At 54.0% G+C, this 27,799-nt stretch overlaps 1 protein-coding gene across 2 annotated transcripts in view; it reads left to right on the forward strand.

Annotated features, from left to right (window-relative positions):
- The first annotated feature begins 1,561 nt into the window (after nucleotides 1–1,561).
- DCL2 (dicer-like 2) overlaps nucleotides 1,562–27,799 on the forward strand; it is a 38,514-nt gene continuing 12,276 nt past the window's right edge. For both annotated transcript variants that reach the window (XM_048672562.2, XM_048672563.2), the window contains exons 1-14: nucleotides 1,562–1,852; nucleotides 1,929–2,355; nucleotides 2,802–2,889; nucleotides 2,999–3,060; nucleotides 3,162–3,302; nucleotides 22,754–22,879; nucleotides 23,043–23,178; nucleotides 23,622–23,712; nucleotides 24,432–24,624; nucleotides 24,709–24,869; nucleotides 25,714–25,932; nucleotides 26,037–26,260; nucleotides 26,949–27,223; nucleotides 27,341–27,759. In XM_048672562.2, the coding sequence (XP_048528519.2) occupies nucleotides 1,764–1,852; nucleotides 1,929–2,355; nucleotides 2,802–2,889; nucleotides 2,999–3,060; nucleotides 3,162–3,302; nucleotides 22,754–22,879; nucleotides 23,043–23,178; nucleotides 23,622–23,712; nucleotides 24,432–24,624; nucleotides 24,709–24,869; nucleotides 25,714–25,932; nucleotides 26,037–26,260; nucleotides 26,949–27,223; nucleotides 27,341–27,759 (2,651 nt within the window). In that variant the 5' untranslated portion in view covers nucleotides 1,562–1,763. The remainder of the gene's footprint in view (nucleotides 1,853–1,928; nucleotides 2,356–2,801; nucleotides 2,890–2,998; nucleotides 3,061–3,161; nucleotides 3,303–22,753; nucleotides 22,880–23,042; nucleotides 23,179–23,621; nucleotides 23,713–24,431; nucleotides 24,625–24,708; nucleotides 24,870–25,713; nucleotides 25,933–26,036; nucleotides 26,261–26,948; nucleotides 27,224–27,340; nucleotides 27,760–27,799) is intronic.

Genomic DNA, 27,799 nt, shown 5'->3' on the forward strand with positions numbered 1-27,799 from the left:
AAGGGAACCGAAGACGTAGAATGAAGGGATGGAGGCGACAGTTGCTCCAGAAGGACGTCTAAATAGCACCAAAGTCCCTCGGCTTCTCCGGTGCACGACGGTTGCGATGCAGGGTGCCACCGCCGGCAGAGCCAACTCGTCAAAGACCGTGTCCAATGGCACAAATGGATTCCTGTGACGAAGCCCCGGAGAGGATTCACCTGACAACGATGACGACCGCCCTCACCTCCTCCTTGTCCAGCGCCGCCCCACCACCGCGTGGAGACGGTTCAGCTCCTCGGAGATATAGGTGAATAAGAAGACCAGGTCAGAAAGCCACAGCTCGTTGAAGTCGACAGGTGATCGAATCGTGTTTAGCCCGATGGCCGGCATGATCGCGTTGGCACGTCGGTAGGCATCCCGTAGTCGTAACATGTGCGTGCCAGTATGGTCCAACAAGCAGTTGAGACGATCCTGGACATCGTCACGATCGGCCCGCTCGCGCTCCAGCCGGCTCGCCATCACGACAACCTGACCGCCTAGCATATCCGCTGCTTTCTGCGACAACGCCGCCGACACCTCAAGCATCTTTGTGGTGGATTCCTGCCGCTTTTGAAACTTCGTGAACTCCCGCTCATAACGGAGGAGCATGTCACTCTTCTCCTCCCCGAGCTCACGAAACTCTACGTCCTTGGCTTGGAGCTCCTCTGCTAGGCGCCTCACCTCAGACTCGGTGATCTGTTACACCGTCATGGAACCCGGTAGAAGCAATAAGGAAAGGAAGTAAGGGGGCGAAACGGTTGAAATACAATGCAATCTACGAGAAGGCGGAAGAAGCTAACGAAGTACCCTTAATGAAGTACCCTCTAGTTTTTAAAGTTTGGTTACCAACTATGGACAAGTTAACACTCGTGATTACTCCCTCTGTCCGAAAATACTTGTCATCAAAATGTATAAGACTAATCATAGTGGGGAGTAACTTACAGTAGTAACATGCATATGTTACTAGTCTATGTTACTACCTCCATAGTGGGTAGTAACATATGTGTTGTGTCATGCATCACTTCATTTATTACGTTGTAGACTCATCTTTTTTTGATGTGTGTGTTGTTACAGTAACTAGCTATGTTACCATATGCCTCTTTTTTTCCATTAATTACATGCCACATCATCTATTTTGCCTAGATAAGTGTGATGTTACCACCTATATTACTCCCACTGTGGGTAGTCTAAACAGACACGTATCTAGAAATAATAAACGGAGGGGGTACTATTTAACTCTACAATAAAGTAGGAATATTCTTAAAAAAATAACTATTGGCTATTACCCATGGGGAATGCACAATTTCCAAGAGAAGGAAAATGCCAAGGAAAGTGAAAAATACGGAGGAACAGATGGAATCGGAAAAGATGAAAAACAGCCCCACCGTGACCGGAGAAGGACGACGCCACTATTCCCACCCGTGAAAGCGAGATTCCCTCCCCTGCCGCTTCGTCTGACGCCGAACGGCAATGGTCCCGAGCAGGTCTCCTCCGTTCCTCCCCCCCCGCCCCCCCCCCCCCCCCCCGCCCCCCCCCCCGTTCGAGTCAAAAAGAGCACCCGAAGCGGCCAAGCAGCCAAGCAGCAAAACCTTCGCCCCTAAGCCTCGCCCCGCCTCGCCAAATCAAACCCCACGGGCGCACGACACAGATTCACCCCTGCGCCTCCGCCGCAGCCAAGCGCCGCCGCCGCCTTGCCCCCGATTTCGTTCTCGCGCCACCCCAGAATCTCACCAGTCATCACCATGGGTGACGCCGCCGCCGTCGCCGTCGCCGCCGTCGCCGCCGCGACAGAGGAAGCACATAAGGAGGATCCGGAGATTGTAGCGAGATGGTGAGTGTTGGTCCACCGCGCGGGTATGAACTGCGACAGGAAACGCCACTGAATGTGCGTGCGTGCGTGCGTGCAGGTACCAGCTGGAGGCGCTGGAGCGGGCCATGAGCGGGAACACGGTGGCTTTCCTGGACACGGGGGCCGGGAAGACGCTCATCGCGGGGCTGCTGCTGCGCGCCTACGCGCACCGCGTGCGGAAGCCGGCGCGGGACTACGCCGTCTTCCTCGTCCCCACCCGCGTGCTCGTGGAGCAGCAGGCACGGGTTATCGAGGCGCATACCGACCTCCGCGTGTCCAAGTTCACCGGCGACATGGGCGTCGACTTCTGGAACGCCGCAATCTGGCGCCGCGTGGTGGACGACGCCGAGGTGCTTGTCATGACGCCGCAGATCCTCCTGGACAACCTCCGCCACAGCTTCTTCAGCCTCCAGGACATCGCCCTGCTCATCTTCGACGAGTGCCACCGCGCCAAGGGCAACTCCCCGTATGCGTGCATTCTCAAGGTCCCAATAGTTACAACCGCTTTGTTCCCTTCTCGTTTTGTTAATTTAGAAGCTTTCTCTTTTCTGTCGCACCCACCAACACACTCCGTCCGTTTCTAAATATACAGAGCAGTATTTTACTGTCCAAATCTAAACGACCGGGACTTTTCATACAATACTCCGTTACTGGTTGCAAAATCACAATCATAAGAAAGCTCTACTGGGTACGAATCCAACAATGTCAGTTTTCTGTAACCATAACTCACATTAGATTAATTGTATGTCAAATCACGATTTTGGACAGTTAAAAACACCCTACGATTTTATACTGAGTATGTAATAGTCAGTTTGAAACGATTTTATACTGCTCATTTTACCACCTGTATATTGGCCACATTTACTGTTCCAGTTGAAGTCTTGGTCCACTAACCAATTTAGTAAAATCCTTCAGTTTACTTTCATTGTAGGAATTCTACCACCCTGTAATGAATTCTAGACCACGGGGCCCTCTGCCGAGGATATTTGGGATGACTGCTTCGCCCACAGATTCAAAAAGTAAGGACGAAGCTGTGAACTTGTATATGTGTTTTACATCCTCAAATATTATTTTTTGAACAAACATCCTCTCAGTTCGACCAAATCTGTCACACTATTCCTTGCATAGATCTGCTGCAAGAGAGCTATTCGAAACGAATCGTCGAACTGGAGAATCTATTGAATTCAAAGGTCAGGCCATGTATAGATTCACATGTACCCTTTACCTATGATAATCATCATTCCTAATTTTTTCACGCATGAGGAATACTTTTGTGTATTTTCTGTTGAAGGTGTACACGGTTGACAATGAATCGGCTTTATCGGAATACATACCATTTGCCACTACGAGGATTGTGCAGTACGATGATTATATCATCCCATCCAACTCACATAACCATATTAAGAGTTGTTTGGACAAGTTGCAAGAAAAGGTATGCTGTTTGTCCCTTTCTTTCTTTGAATTAAGGGGTTTCCGCCGCCCAATTCCATTTCTCAATGAAATTGATAATGCGGAAGTCAGGGTGGACCGTTCCTTCAGGATGGTTCCAAACTTTTAACACAATCCACATGCTGAAAATATAACAGGAAACCACCAGGCAAAATTCTACCACAAAGTTTCTCAAGGCATCATTACAAAACATCTACGTAAAAGCATAAAAAACCGCCACAGTTCAGCAACCTCCTTGTGTTCACCCAGCTGGCCTCACGACCGCCGGCGCCCAACCTTTATTTCTACTAAAAACTTTAGCTGCCACCTGCAGTAGCGTTCTTGCACCTTTGGCTTGCATTCCTCATAGTTCTCGTCTTGTAAGCCAGACCAATATTACAGTGGTTGGATCATAAGAGAAAACGTTCTCAAAGGATGCCTTATTCCTAGTTTTCCATATAGCCCCCAAAATTGCAGCTAACCCTACTGCAACCACACTCCTAATCTTACCAGGAACCCCAATAATATAGCTACAGATCCTTGCACAGGAGGAAGTCCGTTTTTAAACAAAGCCACTGTCCACCACCCCCAAGACATATCTTGCCACCGAGCAGTGTATGAACAGATGGTCAACTGTCACATTAGCATTACAGAACCTACATTTCGGACTTCCAGTACACCCCCCTTTTAGCAAATTGTTTCTAGTAAGAGCATCTCCAATAGAAAATGCAAATTTGGAGATGTAAAAATTTACATCTCCCAAAAGTGCTTTTTGCATCTCCAAAAAAGTGCCAACTCCAACAGAAGATGCAAAACGGAGATGTAAAAGAGTAACTCCAATAGAAGATGCAAACTAGAGATGTAAAATTGGCCGCCGGCCGCGCGGCTGCTGTTCAGCTGCCGCCGGCCGCATTTGCACATCAAAATTTCGTAATTATAGCAACATAAGTGCATCATTGACCATAGTTTTAAATCCTACAAGCAAAAGTCAATTGTCTCAAACGAAGTTGTTGGTCCAATAAATGAAAATGCACATGGACATCACTCAATTTGCGTCCTCTCCGTTGTCACTAGTGCCATTGTCGACGGTGGTATGACCATCATCAATGGCTTCTTTCTCGACGTTTTCTTGCGTTGAAGTCTCATTGCCGCGAACTCCATCGGAAGCGCCTTCATTGCCATCTCCCATGCCGCCCATGTTGCCACCGAAGCCACCTCCCATGCCACTCATCATGTTGCCGCCGAAGCCACCTCCCATGCCACTCATCATGTTGCCGCCGAAGCCACCTCCCATGCCGGTCATGTTGCCGCCGAAGCCACTTCCCATTCCACCTCCCATTACTCCGAAGCCACCATCCATGTTTCCACCAAATGCACCATTCATGGCACCACCCATCATGTTCATGTACCCTCCCATTCCTCCTCCCATGGCACCTCCCATTCCTCATCCCATCATGCTTCTAATGAGCATTTGCTTCTTCATGAGCATTTCATCGCGACAAAGTTTGACATACGCCTTTACCTTGGCATCAAGAGTAGATGTGTCCATGAACATAAACTTGAGTGCCTTCTCCTCGACTATCTTCATCTCCTCGGCCGCCGCCTTTCTCTCCTCAAGCACAACCTTTCTCTCCTCGGCCGCTGCCAATCTCTCTTCGGCCGTCGCCCTCTTCTCCTCGGCTGTCGCCCTCCATCGCTCGGCTTCACTGCTCTCATCAATTTCTTTGAGCTTCAACAATTTTTTTCTTCCGCATACCCTTTCCTTGCCATGACAATGGCATCAAATCCATCCTTGAGATCATTGTCTCCGGCCTTGGATCCCTTCACTTTCTTAGTTCCATCGGGCCTATAGGATTTAGTCGCTGAGTGAGGAATGGGGCTCCTTCTCTCCTCACCCGAGTCATCTTCTTCATCCTCCGCCACCACACTTTCCTTCTTCGAAGCATCGAAAACTTCTCTAGTTTTCCACTTCTCATCCTCCACCACCACACTTTTCTTCTTCGAAGCATCGAAAACTTCTCTAGTTTTCCACTTCTCCTCATCCTTGAGCTCTTCCATTCTTCTTCCTCTTCTCTCCTTTGTTGTTCCTCTCTTGAAATAATCCTTGCGCAATCATTTTCTACAAGAAAACAATCAAGATGTCATCATCAAATTAGTGAACATTTCAATATTTGCGGAAAGTGGAGAAAGCACACATGAATAGCAAATGATTATTACCGGGTCACTTTCACCGCAACCACTTGGGTTCATGCGATTAACATTTGCAAGCAACCCGCTCACTTTTGACATTCGGCATTGATGGTGCCCCAACGTTGACGAAGGGAGTCACTTGAGCGATAGTGGCCGCTAGTGTTGCGCGCATGGAAGAAATCCTTGATGCGTTGCCAATATGTGACGGCGGATTGGTTGGTCCCAACGGTTGCATCTTGAGAGACTTTCTTCCAAGCGATGCAAATCAACACATCTTCGGCGTTGGTATAATTTGCGGTTATTCCCTTCAAAACGAAGCCCTCATCATCCATGTCAAGATTGTCATTACCATATTGTGGAGTTTCATATTCTTGTGATGCATACTCATGTGAATAATCATCATTTGCGGTTATTCCCTTCAAAACGAAGCCCTCATCATACCAAGACCCTCATCGACGGCGGCGGCCTCAACATCCTCTCCGTCGAGACCTTCGAGACGCTCCAAGTGCCCTATGACCAGCTCGTGCCCACCAGGCCCTTCTCAGAGGTGACCGACGGCTCTATCGCTCCCCTGCGGCAGGTACGCCTCGCCGTCACCTTTGGCACCATCGATAATTACCGCATCGAGCTCATTGACTTCGATGTGGCCCGCATCGGCCTTCCGTTCAACGCCATCCTGGGATACCCCGCGCTTGCCAAGTTCATGGCGGTGAGCCACCCCGGCTACAACGTAATCAAGATGCCCGGCAGCAGAGGCGTTATTACTGTCGCCGAAAGCAAGGAGGATGCGGTCCGGGCCCTCAAGCGCGCCTACAGGGCTGCGGCAGCCTCGCCTGGGCTTCGCAGATGGGGGTCGGGCCTTCGGAGGTTGCTCCTGCGAGGAAGAAGCAACTGTTCTCTCAGGACCGCGCCGAAACAAAGAAGGAATTGGTTGACGGCAGCGGCGCAGGTCCTACCTTCACCATCGGCGCCGATCTTCCTCCTGAGCAGGAGGACGCGCTCGTCGCTTTCCTCTGGGCGAACAAGGATGTGTTCGCCTGGAAGGCGTCTGATCTGACCGGTGTCCCGATGAAGTAATTGAGCACCATTTGGCGGTGTCCTAACGCTCGTCCCATCAAGCAGAAGGCGCGGCGCCAAGCGCCGGAGAAGCAGGCATTCATCATCCAAGAGGTGCACAAGCTGCAGGAAGCTGGGGTCATTCAAGAGGTGCGTCATCCCGAATGGCTCGCCAACCCAGTCATCGTCCCCAAGAAAGATGGAAAGGAGTGCATGTGCGTCGACTTCACGAGCCTTAACAAGCCCCGACATTGAGCACAAGAAAGCCCCGACATCAAGGGACTCCAGGTGAAGAGACACCCCCCAGGACCCTTCCCGCTCCCACGCATCGACCAGATCATGGACTCCACCATTGAATATGACCCGTTGTGCTTCCTGGACGCATTCTTGGGCTACCACCAAATCAAGATGGCAACGGAAGATGCGGAAAAGACAGCCTTCATCTCCCTGTGCGGCGTGTTTTGCTACACCTGCATGACGTTCGATTTGAGGAGCGTCGGTGCTACCTTCCGGCGGCTGATGCGCATCACGCTGGGGCCACAGCTAGGGAGGAACGCGGAGGCCTACATCGACGACATCGTGGTCAAATCGCGCGAAGCCAAGATGCTAATCAAGGACCTGGAAGAAATGTTCGCAAATCTGCGCGAGGTTAGCCTGAAGCTCAACCCCGACAAGTGTCTCTTTGGAGTCCCCTTCGGCAAGCTTCTAGGCTTCCCCTTCAAGTGGCCTTGGGGCGCTTCATCTCCAAGCTAGGCGAGCGCGCCTTGCCCTTCTTCAAGCTAATGAAGAGGACATGCTCCTTCAAGTGGACCCTTAAAGTGGACGCGGCTTTCGAAGACCTCAAGAGGTACCCCACGAGTCCGACGAGTGGCTCCGCGTTTTCATGAGCCCTTGGTCCTATACCTGGCGGCCACCCTGCAGACGGCCAACGCTGCGCTCGTAGCGCCGCGGGAGGAACGTGTCGACATCAAGGAAAGGCTTCCCGAGACTCGCGAGCCCTCCAAGCTCCCTGGACCTTCCAAGCCTCGCGAGCCACCAGAGCCTCGCAAGCCCTCCGTGTCTCAAGCCAGCGTCCCAAGCCTCGCGCGCCCCTTCAAGAGCAAGCCCCTGCTGAAGCCACACGCCTCGTCGAGCACCCCGTGTACTTTGTGAGCACGGTGCTGAGGGATGCATGAGCGTGCTATCCTATGCAGCAGAAACTTGCCTTCCTGGTCGCCTCTAGGAAGCTGCGGCATTACTTTCAGGGCCACCCCATCAAGGTCGTCTCAGCTTACCCACTGGAGAAAGTGCCGCATAGCCCTAATGCCGCGGGACAGGTCGCTGACTGGAGCATCGAGTTGCAGGCACTCCAGTTGGAGTTCTGCACCACCAGAGTCATCAAGGGAGCGGCTCTTGCTGACTTCATGGCGGAGTGGACGGACACATGCGGGGAGGAGCCTCATGAGGACAAGTGTCGGAGTAAATGACCACGGGTAGCCTAGCCGGCTCCCCCTGGCCCTTCTGAAAAAATTATGAGCCGATCCGGCCCTCAAGAATCCAAGACGTGGGGCCGCCTTCCCCTTGCCGGCTGTCTCCCAGGCCGACTATCGGAAGGCGGCCCGGCTTTAGCCCTCATGAAGAAAGCCGCGGGAGGGCCGACTCCAAGAAGCCGGCCGCGAGAAGGCCGACTCCAAGAAGCCGGCACCCACAAAACGGTCAAGATCGTACCCTTGAAGTCTTCATCCACATAACGGCGATGTGGCGGGGCGTGGCTACGGTAAAGCCTGCCACCCCCGAATCCCGGAGCACGCCAGGCACAGTGCGCCGTACGGGGTGGCCATGACCCGTCCGGCGCGGCACTGTTGCCATGTTGACCCTGATGCCACCCACGACGGGCTGTCAGCGCGGCCCACGGGCGGTGGGCCCCTTCAGGCAGAGAGACACCCGAAGGCGGCCAGGCCTCCCCCAGTCGGCCAAGACAGGGCCGGCTCCCCACAGCCAGCTTGCTTCCTCCCTCGAAGGAGACGCCCCATTAAGGAGACAAGACGAGGTGAGGCTACAGCGATCGCCCGCCGGGCGGCGGCATTGTAGCCACGCTTACCTCGGCGAAGCCCTCGTCACCAGGTTTGAGGCAACAGTAACCAGCCACTGACAAGGCCCTTGACAGTGGGGCCTGCATGTCGACCAAGGAGCCGGCAGCCGGTGGGACCCACCAGCCGGCGGGCCCCAGCAGCCGGCGCAGAAGCTGGCGAGCGTAGACACAGACGGCTAGGGCCCACGCCCAGCCGGATTACCATTGTACCCCCGGGGGTGGGCCTATATAAACCCCCCGGGGCACCCATGCAAAGGGTTGATCTGAGCTAGTTTTAGACACCACATAGAGAGGAGAGGAGAGCTAGCCATGCCCTTCTTCTTCTCGCCAAACAGCTCAAGGAGCATCTTGTAGCCACTTGTTCATCTAGTGATCATGCGAAGACCCCGCAGAGCAGCAGTAGGGGTGTTATCTCCACGGAGAGCCCTGAAGCTGGGTAAGATTCGCCGGCGTGCATGTCTTCGCCTCATCCCGCTTCCAGGCACCGGCGACGTCTTACTGGCTCCCACAATGATAAGCCACCCGTTGGCATATGTTGCACCTACCACCCGACATTTGGCGCCCACCGTGGGGCCAGGTGCATCGTCGTCCGGAGACCTGTTCTGGACGGGAACCCTCTTCCTCCCCAGCGAGCGTAGCCAGTCCGGCACGCCCGATGGCGCTTGCCACGACGCGCTGCAAGGCGTCACCAACGTCTGCGCAGCGAGCGGCCTCGCCGATCTCCTTGACGAGACCCTTATCTCCGACGAGCTCGCCTCTGACGCGGGCACCGACCACCTCATCAACCTCCTCGGCCAGCTCCACGTTTCCGGCGAGCCTGCTGTGGACTTGGAGTCTGTTGGCTTCACCGATCCGATGCCTGTCGACTCCGACACGGCCTCGCTCGACGCTTTCCCCACCGACGTCGCGATCTACAACGACCCGCTTCCCCGGGCCGATGGCTGCGACGGTGCCACCACCGAGGTGATGGTCATCGGGCACGGCGGCGCTTCTGGCGAGAACGCCCTTGACGTCCCGCATGCGGCGGTCTACGACTTGTCCATCCCCCTCCCGGCCGATGCCGACGCTGAAGCACTGGAGGCTCGCCGCCTCGCCCTCGTCGCGGAGGGCCGGAAGTTGGCTTCCATGAGACGCCTCACTGAGGCCCACCAGCGCGAAGCCGACTGCGCCGCCTTTGGCACGCCGCCCCCAGGCGGGCCAAGCCGAGCCGACGTTATCAGACAGCGCGGCGCTGCCCTCGCCGACACGCTAGGAGTCGACCGCCCAGTCTACACCACTCCACTCGAGAACCTGCGCGCCGCCCAGGCGGCCGTAGACGAGCTAGACGGACTCGGGGCCGAAGAACTCCCCCACATGACCAGACGCATCCAGCAGCTAATCAATGCAGCCGCACAGCGGCACGAAGCCGACGCCCGCGCGGAAAGCCCTCCCTCGCGCCGAGAGCACGGCGCGACGTCCCGGACGCCGACTGTGGGTAAAACCCGCGCGCGACACGAGAAAGAGCCGGCTGCGAGCCGAAGCCGAACCCGGATCTCCATCGAGCGAGACGCAGAAGGCCGTCCCCGGGCCGTGGAGCGGCGGGGCAACCCGCCTCCGCCTCCGCCTCGTGGGGAGAGATATCCCACCCCACCGCCTGTCACGCATCCGACTCTCAGCGGCCGCCTCGTGGGGAGAGAACGACGCCCGCCATCGGATCGACCACCTAGCGCGATCCCTGGCGCTAGAAGAAGATGATGTCGGCGCGCCTTGCTTCGGCCCCCGCATCCGCGACGAGCCTTTCCCCAAAGGGTTCTCGCTCCCAAGAGACACGCCCAAGTACAACGGCTCCGTGAAGCCGGAAGATTGGTTGATCGACTACTCCACAGCGGTTCGCATAGCAAACGACAACAGGCGCGTTGCCGTGAAGTACGTGCCCCTCATGCTGCAAGGCACGGCGCGGACCTGGCTCAACAGCCTCAGGCCATACAGCATCAACAGCTGGCTAGACTTCACAGAAGCCTTCGTCCGCAACTTCACCAGCACCTACAAGCGGGCTCCCAAGCCCAGACAGCTCTCCTTGTGCGTACAAGGCCCTGCCGAATCCACTCGCGACTACCTCACGCGTTGGGCCGAGCTCCGTAACTCTTGCGAAGGGGTGCACGAGGTGCAAGCCATAGAATACTTCACTGCCGGGTGCCGAGAAGGCACCCTCCTCAAGCACAAGCTCCTCTGCGACGAGCCGACTACCCTCGATGAGTTTCTGGTCATAGCGGACAAGTACGCCACCGCCGACTCCTCGATGAAGACTGAACTCCGGGTAGACGCGTCCGGGAAGGTACTCAACCCGACGCCCAAGACGCCGGCTGGGGACTCCGGCCGACGCCCGTACCAGAACGACCACAAGCGCAAGGGCCCCATGCCGCTCTCCACCAGTCGACAGGTGGCCACAGTCGAAGACGAGCAGCCTGAAGGGCGGCCCGCACCCAAGAAGCAGAGGGGCGGCAGGCCGGCTTGGCAGCCGGCCTTCTCCTACGAGCAAACTCTCGACGCCCCATGCAAGTTTCACAGCGGCGCGAAGCTGTCCAACCACACAACCCGGAAGTGCCACTGGCTCACCCGAATCTCCAAAGGCGAAGGGCTCGCGCCGCCTCCGCCTGCTGGTCCGCCGCCTCCGGCTCCGCAGCTGCCGACCGCTCGGCCAGCAGTCGGAGCTGTGCACGATGAGTTCCCCGACGAGCATGCCGCCTATGTCGTCTTTACAAGCCAGCCCGAAGGCCGGCGCGGCAGACGCCGAGAACACCAGGAAGTCAACGTGGTCGCTACCAACCCCGCCGAGCACATGCACTGGTCAGAAAAGCCTATCAGCTGGAGCCGGGCCGACCACCCAGAGGTGATGCCATCTCCCGGCTCTTATGCGTTGGTTTTGGATGCCACCCTTGCAACGGACAGACGCGCCGCCCGTTTCTCCCGCGTGCTGATAGACGGCGGGAGCAGCATCAACATCTTGTACCGTGACACCCTGGAGAAGCTGAACGTCAAGACGAAGCAACTCATGCCTACTCGGACTGTGTTCCATGGCATTGTACCTGGCCTGTCCTGCGCCCCCATTGGCAAGATCAAGATTGATGTTCTCTTTGGGGACAAGGATCATTTCCGCCGGAAGCGATCTGGTTTGAAGTGGTGGACCTGGAGAGGCCCTACCATGCATTGCTTGGCCGTCCTGCCTTGGCCAGGTTCATGGCTGTTCCCCACTATGCTTACCTCAAGATGAAGATGCCGAGCGCCAAGGGCATCATCACCATAGCCGGCGATTACAAGAAATCTTCCGAGTGCGCAGCAGCCAGCAGCCGGATGGCCGAGTCCCTTGTGATTGCCGAAGAAAAGAAGATGTTGGACCGAGTCGTGGCCATGGCCGGCAAACAGCCGGCCCTGTCCCCCGATCCCAAGGAGTGTGATGCCCAAGGATCTTTCCAGCCGGCCAAGGAGACGAAGAAGATACCTCTTGACCCCGAGCACCCAGAAAGATCTGCCGGCTGACGAAACAGAGGCAAGACAAGTCCAACGCCGAGCCGGAGCATACACAATCGTCAACAGAGAGCTCGTCAGGCGCAGTGTCACTGGAGTTTTCCAGCGACGCGTCGAGCAAGAGAAGGGCATTGCAATCCTCAGAGACATCCACCAAGGAGAATGCGGCCACCATGCGGCCTCAAGATCACTCGTCGCCAAAGCTTTCCGCCATGGGTTCTTTTGGCCGACTGCTTTGGATGACGCCAAGGAGTTAGTCAAACATTGCAAAGGGTGCCAAGTCTTCAGCTCCAAGCAACACATGCCGGCTTCGGCACTCAAGACCATTCCCCTCACTTGGCCCTTCGCCGTTTGGGGACTAGACATGGTGGGCCCATTCAAGATGGCGCGCGGCGGCATGACACATCTGCTTGTCGCCGTGGACAAATTCACCAAATGGATTGAGGCAAAGCCGATCAAGAAGCTGAATGGGCCGACTGCCGTGACATTCATCGCAGATATAACAACTCGGTACGGCGTGCCACACAGCATCATCACCGACAACGGCACGAATTTCGCCAAGGGAGCATTGGCACGTTTCTGCGCGACGCAGGGCATCCGGTTGGACTTAGCGTCCGTTGCCCACCCGCAGTCAAACGGCCAAGTCGAGCGAGCCAACGGCCTCATCCTTTCCGGCATCAAGCCTCGACTGGTCGTACCACTGGAACGTTCGGCCAGCTGTTGGCTCGATGAGCTGCCGGCCGTCCTCTGGAGTCTGCGCACTACCCCAAACAAGTCAACCGGCTTCACTCCTTTCTTCCTCGTGTATGGTGCCGAGGCGGTCATCCCAACTGACATCGAGTTCGACTCGCCTCGGGTAACCATGTACACGGAGGCGGAGGCCAAGGAAGCACGAGAAGACGGCGTCGACCTGCTGGAAGAAGGCCGGCTGTTAGCCCTCAGCCGGTCCGCCATCTACCAGCAGGGCTTGCGCCGCTACCATAGCCGGAACGTCAGACCAAGATCTTTCCAAGAGGGCGACCTCGTGCTCCGGCTGATCCAGCGAACAGCCGGGCAGCACAAGCTCTCGGCCCCTTGGGAAGGCCCCTTTGTCATCAGCAGAGCGCTGGGAAATGACTCCTACTACCTGATCGATGCACAGAAGCCGAAGGTACGAAAGAGAGACGACTCCGGCAAGGAGTCGGAACGACCATGGAACGCCAACCTCCTCCGAAGATTTTACAGTTGAAATGCAGTATGTATCACGCTAACTTTTGTACTAAGTACGAGACAATAGGCCCCCCGAGGAGAGCTCGGGGACTGCCATCTTTTATCTATGAATGAAGAGTATCATGCTTATGATCATGTCATTACATTCACTTTTTTCGTCCGGCACCGGGTTCGACTAGTCGGCCCGGGGAGTGGCCGCCTTGAGTTATATTAGAAGTCCTACCCGCGGTCAGACAAGTAGTGTGCCGGCACCTAAGCCTTCTCTTGCCAAAAGTCGTAGTTCGAAGAACCGGCTGTCCGGCTGGCAAGAGTTAAAGGCAGGAAAGGACGCCCACACGAAAAACGGCTAGGGACTAACGGACTAATATAACAAAAGCCGGTTTTTCTCCCATCACCGACCGACTACCAGAGTAGCCGGCCGGCAGGCTTCCATTCACCTCGCTTCAATCTAAGGAAGCTCGAGTACTTGCCTTCCCCAAAAAAATAAAAATAAATATAGCCAAGTTCTTCCCCAGCCACAGGCTGTAGAGCAGCTGCTGGTTGGGAAGGCAGCAGCCAGGGGAAGGCGGCAAAGGAAACGGCCTAAGGATAAAAAGCATACGCGAATGGAAGCCAAACACACACACGATCATATTTACACAAAAGACCTTCGAAAGGCCAGCATTCAACATAGTTTGAATACACCCCCAGTGGGTGGAACTGCGCAAGTTTAATAAAAATTGTTCAAAGAGTAACAAGCAGGAAAAGCAAGGACGGCAGATTAAGCCAAGGGAACGACTGGCGAGTCGGGCAGGTCGGTAGAGACGGCAGTGCTGGCTGGAGGAGTGGCCGGCTGGCGAACCTCGGCATGATCACCACCTCCCGCAGAGGGCGCGCTAGCACGCGCCTCGTTGCTGGAGGCACGGTCAAGCTGAGGCTGGCTGGCCGCTTCACCGGCCGGCTCGACGTCTTCGCCTTCCTCTCCTTCGTCGTCTTCACCTTCATCGCTGGAAGCGATCTCCTCCGCTGAGTCCTCACCCTCTGCCGGGTCCAGCCTGAACCATTCCTCCGGCTGGGCAACGCTGTCGTCATTTATCTCAGGAGCAAAGGCGCTGATGTCAGTGCACTCGGCGATCGTCGAGGCATGCTGAGCGATAGCCGGCCGCACCTCCTCCATCTCCTCGTCGGCTTCCAGCCGTCAGGTGCGCAGTTGGTCCAGGTTCAGCCCGGGATACCAGGCTCGGACGAACTCCAGCGCCCGCCCAGCTCCAAGCCGGCTCCAAGCCGGGCTGCCGATGCCTTCCAGGCCTCGAAGCGGCCAACCGCAACCTCCAGCCAGTCGGCAGTCCGACTCGGGGTGCGGGGAATCGCTACACCTGGCCAGAGGGCGGCCAACACCTGCGCCCCGGCGCGCTGGAGGCGGCGGAGCATGCGGTGAGCCGGCTGCAGCCGGGCTTGGACCGCCAAGAGTTGCTCCTCAAGCGTCCGGCTCGCGTCCGGCGCGATTTCAGCCCCCGCCTGCCGGCGCGCCTCGCGGTGGGCCTCGATGGTCTGGGTGGCAATGACGGAGTAGCCGGGGAAGTAATTTGCATAAAGAACAAAAAGCAGCACAAGTCAGAACACAAATCAGGGGGCAAGGGGCAAGCAAGGAATGAGGAAGGCGGCTTACCATCGATCAGATCCTCAACCCGGCCGTAGCCCTCGCTCAACGCTTGTTTTGCCTCAGCCCAGCCCGCCGCTTCGGTCTTGAACTCAGCTTTGAGGGCGTCCTCGCTGTCCTGCGCCTTCTTCAGGGCCGCCTTGTGGCTCTCCTCCTGGTCGGCCAACTTCTTGGCCAGGCGGTCACGCTCCAGGACTAAGGCGTTGCACTCGGCTTCCTTGGCGCGAAGGGCGGTCTGGGCCCCGCTGAGCTGCTCCCTCAAGTCGGCATTGGCTCCTGCAAGCATGAAGACAAAGGAAAAATCAATAAGGAAGAAGTCGTCAGGGAAGATCCGACCCAACTGCTCAGCAGTCGGCCTGAATCTCGGGGACTACACCCAGTGGGTGCGCTGACGCGCCCCCACAAGAGATGAACGAGACAAAGCACGCACTCCGGCTGTTGGTCAGGTCCTCGGTTTTTTGGCCCAGCTCCTGAGCCTGGGAGTTGAAGGCAGCAGCGCGGAGGTTATGGTATTCCTGGAAGATCAGACAGGATGCAAGAATAAGATAGCCGTCAGGACCTAGTAAGTTCCAAGCCGCCTGCTCAGCAGACCGCTTTGGCCCGCTCCAGTCGGCGCCGTCTGCGGCACCTCCTCCACGAAGACCACGTGGTCCTCCCTCCTCTCCATCACCGGTGGGTCTCGGTCGACCTCCTCCGACGGGGGCACGGGGATGTCGGGGGCCACGGCGCGGAGGGGAACGACGAGCTGCGGAGGCTGGTTGCGCGAGGCCTCCGCCTCCTTCTCCGCGGCCGCCGCCTCTGCCCGGGCCTTGGCCGCCGCGTCGGCCTACTCCTTCGCCGCCTGGGCGGTCCTTCGCTCCGCCGCCTCCCGCTCCTCCCGCGCCTCCCGTGCGTTCCGCTCCGTGGCCTCCATGAGGTCGGCGCGGGGATCCACGCGGCGGGAGCCTGAGGACCCTCCAGTCGGCCCGACTACGGAGCCGCCAGGACCTCGCTCGAGGGAAAGCGGTGCCCTGCCCGGCGAGAAAAGAAAAGTTTAGAAGAGTCTCAATTGAAGAGGACAGCAAAAAATACAAGACGTTTGACGCTTACGCCGAGATCGCCTGCGGCTGTTTCACCGCCTTGCGGAAGTGGGCCACCTTCACGGCCGCCTCATCCCGCTTGGTCGCCGCCGTGGAACCCTTGGATTTCTTCGGCCGGCTGCCGAAGTAGGTCGACGCGGCCCGGCGTTTCTGCGCGCCGCCACGGGCAGCCGGCGCAGCAGACGGGCCCGCGCCTTGATGATCAAGCGCCGGCTGGCGGTGCGGAACGACTTCGACCTCGTCATCGTCCGCCTAGTCCTCGAGGCCGGCCCCGAGCCCCGCGCCGCCTGCCTCGTCGCCTTCCCCCACGACGGCATCTTCCATGGCGGCCGCTCCCAGGTCCGGATCATCGACGTCGTCCACCGTGCGGTCGGGGAGGAGCTGGCGCTCTACCCCTGCGGCCCCGGCCGTCGGCGGAAGAAGAGGGTTCTGCTGAGGACAAACCAATTGATCGGAAGTCGGCCATCATGAGGCCGGCTACAAAAAGGAAGAAAAGAAGAAAAACTTACAGCAGGCGGAGGGTTAGCGCGAGAATACGGCCCCTTGCCGTATCGCCAATCCTCGGCGAGCTTGCAGTTGGAGATGTAGTTCACCATGTAAGACACCTCGACATGAGGCATCTCCCTGGTGCTCAGCCGGCACGGGTCGAAGCGGCCGCTCATCTGACAATTCATGTGAGGCCGGCCTTGGAGCGGAAGTACTCGGCGCTCCATGAAGGCGGCCACCAGGTCGGCTCCGGTCAGGCCCTCCGACTGGATCATCACCCGGAGCCGGGCGACGGCTGCGTTCCCGGCCTGAGACAACGACCTGGCCCGGTAGCTCCACGAGGGTTGCCTCCCAGCCGGCGGGCCGGCTACGTAAGCCGGCAGGTTGACGAAGTCGCCTTGCTGGGCGACGTTCTTCACGTAAAAATAGGACTTCTGCCAGAGCTTCACCGACTGGATCAGCGGGATGGGCGGGAACGGATTGTTCTCGCCCGTCCGCCTCATGGCGACGAAGGCTCCGCAGGGGGCGGGCACGCCCGCGACAACGGTGCCGAGCTTGCACTGGAAGAATTCTCTCCAGAGCTCGAGAGTGGGGAGAACCCCAAGAAAGCCCTCGCATAGGGTGACGAAAGCCGACAGCAGCATCACCGCGTTGGGTGTGAGGTGATGCGGCTGGAGGTGGTAAAACTCAAGAAAAGCGCGAAGGAATTCGCTCGTCGAGAGGCCGAAGCCGCGCAGGCAGTGCGAGCGGAAGATTACCCGCTCGCCCTCCTTCGGTGCCGGCGAAATCTCCCTCGCCGGCGCACGACGAACCCGCACGTAGTTCTCGCCCGGCAGACGCCGCGTCCGGCGGAGGAACTCAACGTGGTCCTCGTGGACGTTGGAGCCGTCCCACGAGCCCGACAACGCCATGGGAGCGACGCGGCGAGGAACAAGGCGATGCGACGGCGGAGACGCGCACGACCCCGCTACGACAGGACCGAAGGAACCGAGAGGTCCGACGGCGGAGCGGCGCGGCAATGGGTCGCTGCGGCGGCGGAAGGAAGGAGAAGGAAGGTGAGAAAGGGTGGAGCGAGGGAAAGCGTGCGAGCCTCTGCCGCTCCCTCTCCTCCCCCTACTTATAGACCCGTGCGGCGGAGCCGAGGAGGCGTGGTGTGGGGGAATGTGGGATCAACTGCGCCCACTGCCCCACGTCCCGCGACTATTGCGCCCTAATGACGTAATAAAACCGCCGCGGGAAGGCGAGCGGTCCGTTGTGGGCCGCAGAAGATCCGCGCTTGGGCCGAGGCCTAGAAGTGGCGGGCCCGTGCCTGCGGCGGCGTCCCATCACGCGCGTGCGTTGGCAGGTTCTCCTTGTCACGTGGCCCGCGGGGTGGCGCGCGGTCAGCTCGTAGGCCGACCCACGTTCCCGCCTACAAGATATGGAGCTTTCCGAAGACGGCGCGCATAAGCAAAGCCGGCTCAGGATAGGAAGCTGACCAAGCTTCTCGTCCCTTTGTCAGCCTCAAAGCTCGATCAGCTTCGGGGACTACTGTCGGAGTAAATGACCACGGGTAGCCTAGCCGGCTCCCCCTGGCCCCTCTGAAAAAATTATGAGCCGATCCGGCCCTCAAGAATCCAAGACGTGGGGCCGCCTTCCCCTTGCCGGCTGTCTCCCAGGCCGACTATCGGAAGGCGGCCCGGCTTTAGCCCTCATGAAGAAAGCTGTGGGAGGGCCGGCTCTAAGAAGCCGGCCGCGAGAAGGCCGACTCCAAGAAGCCGGCTCCCACAAAATGGTCAAGATCGTACCCTCGAAGTCTGCATCCACATAACGGCGATGTGGCGGGGCGTGGCTACAGTAAAGCCTACCACCCCCGAATCCCGGAGCACGCCAGGCACAGTGCGCCGTACGGGGTGGCCATGACCCGTCCGGCGCGGCACTGTTGCCATGTTGACCCTGATGCCACCCACGACGGGCTGTCAGCGCGGCCCACGGGCGGTGGGCCCCTTTAGGCAAAGAGACAACCCGAAGGCGGCCAGGCCTCCCCCAGTCGGCCCAAGACAGGGCCGGCTCCCCACAGTCGGCTTGCTTCCTCCCTCGAAGGAGACGCCCCATTAAGGAGACAAGACGAGGTGAGGCTACAACGATCGCCCGCCGGGCGGCGGCACTGTAGCCACGCTTACCTCGGCGAAGCCCTCGTCACCAGGTTTGAGGCAACAGTAACCAGCCACCGACAAGGCCCTTGACAGTGGGGCCTGCTTGTCGACCAAGGAGCCGGCAGCCGGCGGGACCCACCAGTCGGCGGGCCCCAGCAGCCGGCGCAGAAGCTGGCGAGCGTAGACACAGACGGCTAGGGCCCACGCCCAGCCGGATTACCATTGTACCCCCGGGGGGTGGGCCTATATAAACCCCCCGGGGCACCCATGCAAAGGGTTGATCTGAGCTAGTTTTAGACACCACATAGAGAGGAGAGGAGAGCTAGCCGTGCCCTTCTTCTTCTCGCCAAACAGCTCAAGGAGCATCTTGTAGCCACTTGTTTATCTAGTGATCATGCGGAGACCCCGCAGAGCAGCAGTAGGGGTGTTATCTCCACGGAGAGCCCTGAAGCTGGGTAAGATTCGCCGGCGTGCATGTCTTCGCCTCATCCCGCTTCCAGGCACCGGCGACGTCTTACTGGCTCCCACAATGATAAGCCACCTGTTGGCATATGTCGCACCTACCACCCGACAACAAGTCCCTCCTGCCTGGGGATGAGGTGCCTGCCGGGTGGGTCATGCACTTTGATGGTGCCTTCTCCAGACAGGGCGCGGTGGATGGGGTCGTGCTTGTTTTCCCAGCGGAGGACAAGCTTTACTACGCCGTCCAGCTATGCTTCCAGCATGGCGAGAAGGTCTCCAACGACATTGCGGCCTTAAGGCTGCCGCGGCCTTGGGAATCAAGCGCCTCACCATCAAGGTGATTCTCATCTCCTCGTCAACTTCTCCAACAAAAAGTACAAGCCAAAAGACAAGCACATGGCGGCCTACCTAGATGAGGTACGTAAGCTCGAGAAGCGCTTCCTGGGTTTGAGTTGCAGCATATTCCGCGCGGCGTCAACAAGGAAGCCGACGACATCGCCAAGCGAGCGTCCTCCGCGAATCCTAGAGCCCAGGCGTCTTTGAAGAAAGGCTCTTCAGGCCATCAGCTGCGCCTCTTGCCACCGGCGCGACGCTGCTCCTCGAGAAGCTTCCGCCTGCACCATCCACGGGTGCGCCCGACTGCGGCCCGACCTCCGGGGCTCGCTTGCTGTTGGCGTTGGAGCCTCAGGATGATAGCTGGGTCACGGAGTTCAAGGACTACTTGCTCCATGGCACCCTTCTGGAAGATGCAGAAGCAGAGCGCGTGGCTCGGCAGGCCACGGCCTACTGCTTACAAGACGGCGAGCTGTACCGCAAGCACCCCAATAGCGTCTCGTTGCGGCGCATTTCAGAGGAACAAGGGCGTGAGTTGCTAGCTGACATCCATGGGGGAGACTACGAACATCACTCCTTGTCGCGTACTCTCGCGGGTAAGGTGTTCCGCATCGTGTTCTATTGGCCCACGGCGCTCCGCGACGCCACCAAGCTGGTCCAGTCCCACGAAGCTTGCCAGTTCCACGCCAAGCAAATCCATCAGCCCGTGCAAGGACTCCAGATGATCCCACTCTCGTGGCCCTTCGTGGTATGGGGGCTGGACATACTGGGCCCTTTCCCTCGCGCGGCTGGCGGTTACCACTACCTCTACGTCGCCATCGACAAGTTCACCAAGTGGGCGGAGGTGGAGCCCGTGCGCACCATCTCGGCGGGTTCGGCTGTCAAGTTCATCAGGGGCCTCGTGAGCTGGTTTGGTGTTCCCAACTATATTATCACTGATAACGGCTCCCAGTTTACGAGCGGCCTCTTCACATCATACTGTGCTAACCTTGGAATGCAGATACGCTATGCGTCGGCGGCGCACCCGCGGAGCAATGGCCAGGCCGAGCGCGCCAACGCGGAGGTCCTCAGGGGTCTCAAGACTAGGAGCTTCAAGAAGAAGCTTGAGGCCTGCGGCAAGGGCTGGCTGGACGAGCTGTAGTCTGTATTGCGGTCCATCCACACCACCGCGACGAAGCCCACCGGCGAGACTCCCTTCTTCCTCGTCTATGGGGCCGAGGCGGTCCTCCCATCCGAGCTCAAACATGGTTCCCTGCGAGTCCTGGCATTCGATGAGGCTAGGACGACTCGCGGGGGGCCGACCTTGTGCTCCTCGAGGAGGCCTGCCGTCAGGCCGCCCTTCGCGCCGCAAGGTACCAGCAGGCCTTGCGGCGCTACCACAGCCGCAACATCCGCCCACACATTCTCGAGCTCGGGGACCTCGTTCTGAGGCGGATCCTATCCAGGGAGGGCCTCCACAAGCTCTAGCCCATGTGGGAAGGCCCTTTCAGGGTCGCCCACGTCTCCAGGCCAGGCGCCGCACGCCTGGAGACGGAGGTGGAGTTCCTGTGCAGAACGCTTGGAACATCCAACACCTCCGCAAGTTCTACCCGTGACCCTCTCACGTAAGAATGAGGTGGGGCTGTACACGCCCTAGAGTCTCCCTGTGCGCCACACCACGGCCTCGCGGGAGCTTCCACCCACACCCAAGTGGAAGCCCCATGCTCTGCGCTGGCGGAATGATCGAACAATGATCATGCCGACGCCCAAGTGGAGGTCCCATGCTCCGCGCTGGTGGGAAGATCAATGAAGGTGCCGGACGCGGTAGCCTTTTCCTTTTTGCTTGTAAGCAAGTTTGCAGTTTCTCTAAGTAAAGACTATGGTTTTCGCGTCTTCTCTAGGAAAGGAATTTGTTTTTCTTGTGGCGTTTTTCTGGGTTTCATTCTTTTCGTCAACTACGCATGCCCAGAGCCTCATGAGCCACGCGCGAGCGGGGATTGGGCTTGGTGCTCACGCTTGGGTCAAGTCCCAACGGCACTAAGAGCCCAAGTAGCCGGGCCCTGGGCCGCGGGCCTGCACCTGTGTGCACCACCCCACCAAGGCCTTGGTGTCCAATGTCCTTGTGCGACGCACATGAGCGAGCCAATGAGCACGCTGCCCCCAAGCTTTTTGCCTCAGGAGCACTCCCTAGCCCTGGCGCTCTCACCTCCTGGCCTTGCCCAGGCATCGCGACCTGGCATACCAGCGGCGGTCAAGCCCCGCGTGGGGCTGTCTTCTAATGACATAAAGCGCGAAAGCGAAAAGCAAGCCTCAGGAGAACACAAAAGTTGCTCGATACATCATTAAGGATTTCAGCAAATGTTCCTCACGCCCCCATGGGGTCATAATCAGGTACCGGCAGGAAAGAAAAGAGGGGCGACCTAAGGAGACGTGACGCTGCTGTCCTCGCCATCGTCGCCCTCGTGTTCCTCGGTTCCGCGTCGGTCTTCGCGGCTGTCAGGGGCGAAGCGTGCGCTCAGCGCTTCCACGTGGTCTTCCACCCATTCCGCGAGGGCGTCGTAGATCACCTCAGGCACGGGGGCTATCACGGCCTCGAAGTCGAAGCCGGGGTTGGAGCGGAAGAGATGGCTGAAGACGCGCGTCGAGGCCTGGGCTAGGAGGTCACGACTTTCCATTGATTTGACACCTGGGAACAAAGAGCACAGAGATTGTGACGCTCCAACCTATCGACTGTCAAGCAGTGACGTTAGAGGTCCAGCCACAAGTACTTGTAAGAAAGCAATGCATCGTATGAAGAGAGCCCTAACGGTTCTCCATACATGCAAAGTATTGCAAATCAGGGGACTACCACTGGCATGTACACTAAAGCTTGCTGACATTAGGTCCTGGTCAGTTTAGGGCCCAGCGCTTAGTTGCATGGTTTTGATATTTGAGGGATGCAAGTTTAACGGCCTTGAAGTTGAGGGTGTGAGTTGAGCAGAGGTAAGGTAAACAGCTCAAGGACCTAAAGTTGGTTTTTTCTTAAATAATATTGGCATAATTTTCTCTATTTATGTAACATAATAAACTATGATCAAATTTAGCATCTATATTTAGTCCAAGTGGAAGTTGAAGTAATAATTATATCGCATGATTTGCTTTTCTTATTAAATACAGCCATGTCTGCATACTTGGAAAGTTGCTATACAATTGTTTTCACATTTTGTTTTTCCCTGGCATTCTGTTTGTGTTGGTGTGATATAGTAGTTTTTTGTATATGCATGCCTTGTCTTCTAACACATTCAGTAACCTAACATGTTTACATTCTCTTAGCATTTAGAAGTCCTCAAGGCAAATCTACATGGATTGTCTCGGAAAAATGCGAAGAAAGGGATATCAAAATTACACAAGGCATTCTTATATTGCACAGCTAATCTTGGAGTATGGCTAGCAGCAAAGGTGTGAGAACATACAATGATGCATGCTTGTATTACATTTGTGTAGCCCTGAAATGCCATAACCTTTTTTATTATTATTTTCAGGCTGCTGAGATACACTCAACAACTAACGAACAATTCTTATAGCCCTGAAATGCCTTAACCTTTATTATTATTATTTTCAGGCTGCTGAGATACACTCAACAACTAACGAACAATTCTTATCTTTCTGGGGTGAAGAACTGGATAAGAATGTTGAAGGCTTTGTTAGAAGCTATAGTGAAGAAGTATACAGGGAACTCTCATGTTTTTCAAAGAGAGGTAGACATGCAGTTGTGATTTTTCGTTTTGTCTACTCAGCTTATATATTCCTGAAAGTCAATTTTGTACGAGTTATTTGGTGTATGACTATTCTTCCAATGCTGCTACTGTTAACTCGTAATCATTATTTGTCGGTAAAGCACTGTACCGATTCGTAAGTTGTGTATACCTGGTGATGGCACAGCACATGGTTGTGCTTTTCATGGTGTATCATATCACATCTGGTATCTGTCTGTCAAATCGTAAATGGCTCTGCTTTTAATGTTGTATCATATCACATCTGCTATCCATATATCAAGCAAAATGTTATACGACAACAAATTAAAATCCACTTGTGAATATATCATCCTAACTTGAAATGAGGTGAAAGATACCATCGATCTCTTTAAACACAAAGTTAACTATTATACCATGGTTTTTTTGACCCTCTGCTATTTTCATAGGTCATATTGGTGAAGATTTTGCAGCTGATTTGCAAGATGGGTTATTGACACCTAAAGTTCATTGTCTTGTTCAGTTTCTTCTGGAATACAGGTGGTAAAATACTTGGACCTTATATTCAGTATGCCAATTTAGTTCACATATTTACTCCCTTGATTGCATTGGCTTTGCTACAACTGTCATGTGCCCCAGTAATCCGTTTAGGGAATAATATCCCGGTAGTTAGGAAAGATAGGATTACCTGAGATCCAAGTTATCTATCTCCATATGTACGAGGACTTGTATCAAGGGTTTAGTTTGTACTTCCTCCGTCCGAAAAAGCTTGTGTATCAAATGGATGTATCTAGCACTAACTTGATGCTAGATACATTCATTTGAGGGACAAGCTTTTTTGGACGGAGGGAGTATCTCTTAGTCTAGCCTATTTATCCTGGATGTTCCAAGATCGATCTAATTAGAATGTGGTGAACAATAGTGCTGTACTCATTTTGTCTAATTACATTTTCCCCAAAACATCAACTTTCAGCCTCAGTCCAGTGAAATGACCAGTAAAAAGTGGGACATGGGTATAAATGAAGTTGAGATTCTGAAAAGTAACATCCAAGAAATGGACCAGTAAACAGAGATATTGGACAAGGGGATGGCTATGGTACAGTGCATAACTTACATAAACATGTCACATGGTCACTGTCAATGTGATTAGTTCCTTCGTTCTACACGAATTTAGTGACTAAAACAACACTTTTTTTGTGCATGTGTAGTTTCTCATTAAGTTCATTTTGTTTTAGTAGAATAATCTCTCTCTCTTTCAGGCACATGCAAGACTTAAGATGCATTGTATTTGTCGAGAGAGTTGTTACAAGCATTGTATTGGAGTCTCTCCTGTCCACTATCAATCAAATGCCTGGGTGGATTATTAAACACATTGCAGGAAACAGACCTATGTTTCACAACCAGAGTAGAAATAAACAAACGGAAATTGTTGACGCCTTTAAAGGAGGAAAGGTTCGCCATTAATACTGTTGTCCTGTGCTCACATTCTGTTAAACGACATGATAATTCTCTGATAGGAAAGGGATGTTCCTGTAGGTACATATAATTGTGACCACACAAGTATTGGAGGAGGGGCTGAATGTGCCAGGTTGTCACTTAGTAATTCGCTTTGATCCACCAACAACTGGGCGCAGCTTTATACAGTCACGTGGTCGAGCTCGGATGCCAAACTCTGACTATGTTTTGCTTGTTAGAAGGCATGTCTTTTGATTTTTGTTGCTATTTTTTTGTTTCCAGCACAAATTTTATTTAATTGTTCATCTTCATGCAAATTAAAATCTTTGTCTTCTATATTGTGGACATTATCCACCGCTTTTCCCACTTCATCAGTTGAATAGCATGTGCTCAGTATATAATCCTTGGTTAATAGTACCAGTAAATTGTTGTTCGCCTATATTACTCAGTGCGTTTCGTTTATCAGTTGAATTGTTTATATTGGATTAAGCATACCTGGTTAGATGTTAAATGCTAGTGTTCACTTAATATTGTGAGATGGCTTGATGGGACTGCCGATATGACTCCAAATCCTGATATGTTCAAATCTGAAACAATCAATAAAGGCCAAGTTCAAAAGCCACTTGTTTGCTTTTTCATTAAGAACCCAAAATTGACTAGTGTTTCCTAGTGTTCACTTAATATTGCAAGCTGGCGCGATGTGAGTGCCGGTATGATTCCAAATTCTGATATGTTTTCCTGTCAGATCTGTATGGAAACCGCAGGTAACCATAACATGGTATGGATCTGTTTTCAATCGAGATAACTATATTTGAGTAGAAAACCGTCCGATTTTTTGCTCGGTTATTGGTGGAAACTAGTCAGTGCCTATTTTATTATCAGTAGTCTGATCAGATCTGTTAATTCTATTCCTACTGATCACATTTTTCTATTTAGCTACAAAATGTGGATTCATACTACAGTGAAAAAATTGATATACTCAAGTTGTGTCTTAAGTTGATTTATTAGTACAGTTTCCTCTTGAATTGCAAGCAACCCCTACTTTACCTTTGTTCTCATCATAACTTCTAGTTCTTTCTGTATCAGGGGGGATGCAGAGGCCCACTCTAAGACACTGAAGTTTCTTGCAAGCGGGCAAATAATGCGGGAAGCATCTCTGAAGCTTGCATCTACTATGTGTCAACCACTTGAAGACACCTTGTTGCAGGAAGAATATTACCGTGTTGAATCCACTGGTGCAACTGTGACTATGAACTCCAGTGTCCAGTTGATTTATTTTTTCTGCTCGAAGCTCCCATCTGATGAGTCTGTTCTATGTATCTTAAATTATGGTTCCTTCTGTTTCATATTGCAAATCATTTTCTGGCACAAGTATCTTATGTTTCTCATGGATTATATGTCTGTCCCAGATACTTTAAACCTCTACCGAGATTCATTATTGACAAGGAACTACGTACTTGCACCCTGTACCTTCCCAATAGCAGCCCTGTGCAGGCTGTTAATACAGAAGAAGTTTCTGCCCTCAAAAAGGCAGTTTGTCTTAAAGCCTGCCGAGAATTACATGCTGTCGGCGCTCTAACAGATTATCTGTTACCAGAATTTGGTTTTCCATGTGAAGAAGAACCCGACATTGGTATGCTTATCATTAAAAACTAACTAATTCACTTGGTCCAGCTATTGTAATTTATGCATATTTAGCTGTGATGGATTATGCAGGGAGTTTACTATGCAGGTTGTGCTGTTTGATTATGTAGGTTATTGTGCAAGTTGTGATGGTTGATTATGCAGGCTGTGCTAGTTCATTGTGCAAGTCGTAATAGTGGTAATTTAATTTGTAGTGTTGGTGACTAAAGAGACTCTTTCCTGACAGCCTACCACGAAGAGAAGAAAGTGCTCTCAGGGTAGAGTTGATAATGTTGAGTTGATCTACTTTGTAAAATTTCTTGCAGTTAGCAACTTGGGCCTTCTTTGGGTTCTTAAAAACTGCAAAATTCAACCTATGCCAAATGATTCCTAGATAGTCATGGTACTCATGTTGCATGGTAGGTTAGGCTCATAATTACAATTGGCTCTTCTGGTACAAACATATTGAAATATATTCAACTGTACAAAGTTATCTCACATGAATTATACTTGGTACTTGTTGATTTTGCATTTTCATTATACTTGAGAAGTGTAGGCTAAGAACTCAGATTGAAAAATACAATGTTACTCGTCGCAAACGTATTCCCTCTTTGCCGCATAATATTGTTCAATATGAATATGTACATGCTATTGGATTGGCCTCGCGCATTAACATTGCTTCATCGTTCCTCTTGTAGTTGTTGAGAAATACCAACACGAGCAGCCTGAGTACTTTCCAGAGGAATTTGTGTACAATTGGTTATCCTTTTCTCGTCTTGGAATATATTATTGCTACAAGATTTCAGTAGAAGGGTGCTTGAAAACAACTTATTGTCCAAATGATATACTTCTAGCTGTGAAATGTGATTTGGGACCAGACTTTGTCTCTACCTCACTAAAAATTTTTGGTGAGCAAGACAATGCTAGTGTTGCCATGAAATATGTGGGAATCATTCATTTGAATCAAGAACAGGTAAGTTGGGGCTTATGTTTGATATTATCATTCTTATATAGTCCTTCCTCCGTTTCATCAATGGAATTTTTTCTGTGCTAGTCTTCGTGATGAATAGCATAATGTTTGTTTCTTCAGGTAGTTATGGCAAGAAGATTTCAGACTACTATTCTTTCTTTGCTTATTAATAAAGACCATTCTGAGGTCATTAACGCTGTTAAATACTCCCATGAGATGCAAGTGTCCATTGGAATTGTCTATCTACTGCTACCCTTGGTTTCTGGCAAAGTTGATTGGTGCAGTATCAAGTTCTCGACCTCGCAAGTATATGATGCCAGTAACAAGGATATCAGACATTGCCATTCTTGTAAACAAGTTGATTTACTGCAAACAAAAGATGGTCCTCTGTGCAGATGCATGCTTCAAAATTCCATTGTTTGTACCCCTCACAATAGCAAATTCTATGCTGTTAATGGGTTCCTTGACTTAAATTCCAAATCTCTTCTGCACCTTCGTGATGGCAGTGCCCTTACCTACATAAACTATTTCAATACTAGGTATAAGTTTGTCCTTTTAGTGTTAATCTATCTGCACCCG

This window comes from Triticum urartu, chromosome 5A (assembly GCF_056163025.1).
Source record: "Triticum urartu cultivar PI428250 chromosome 5A, HENAU_Tu73, whole genome shotgun sequence".
Lineage (NCBI taxonomy): Eukaryota > Viridiplantae > Streptophyta > Magnoliopsida > Poales > Poaceae > Triticum > Triticum urartu.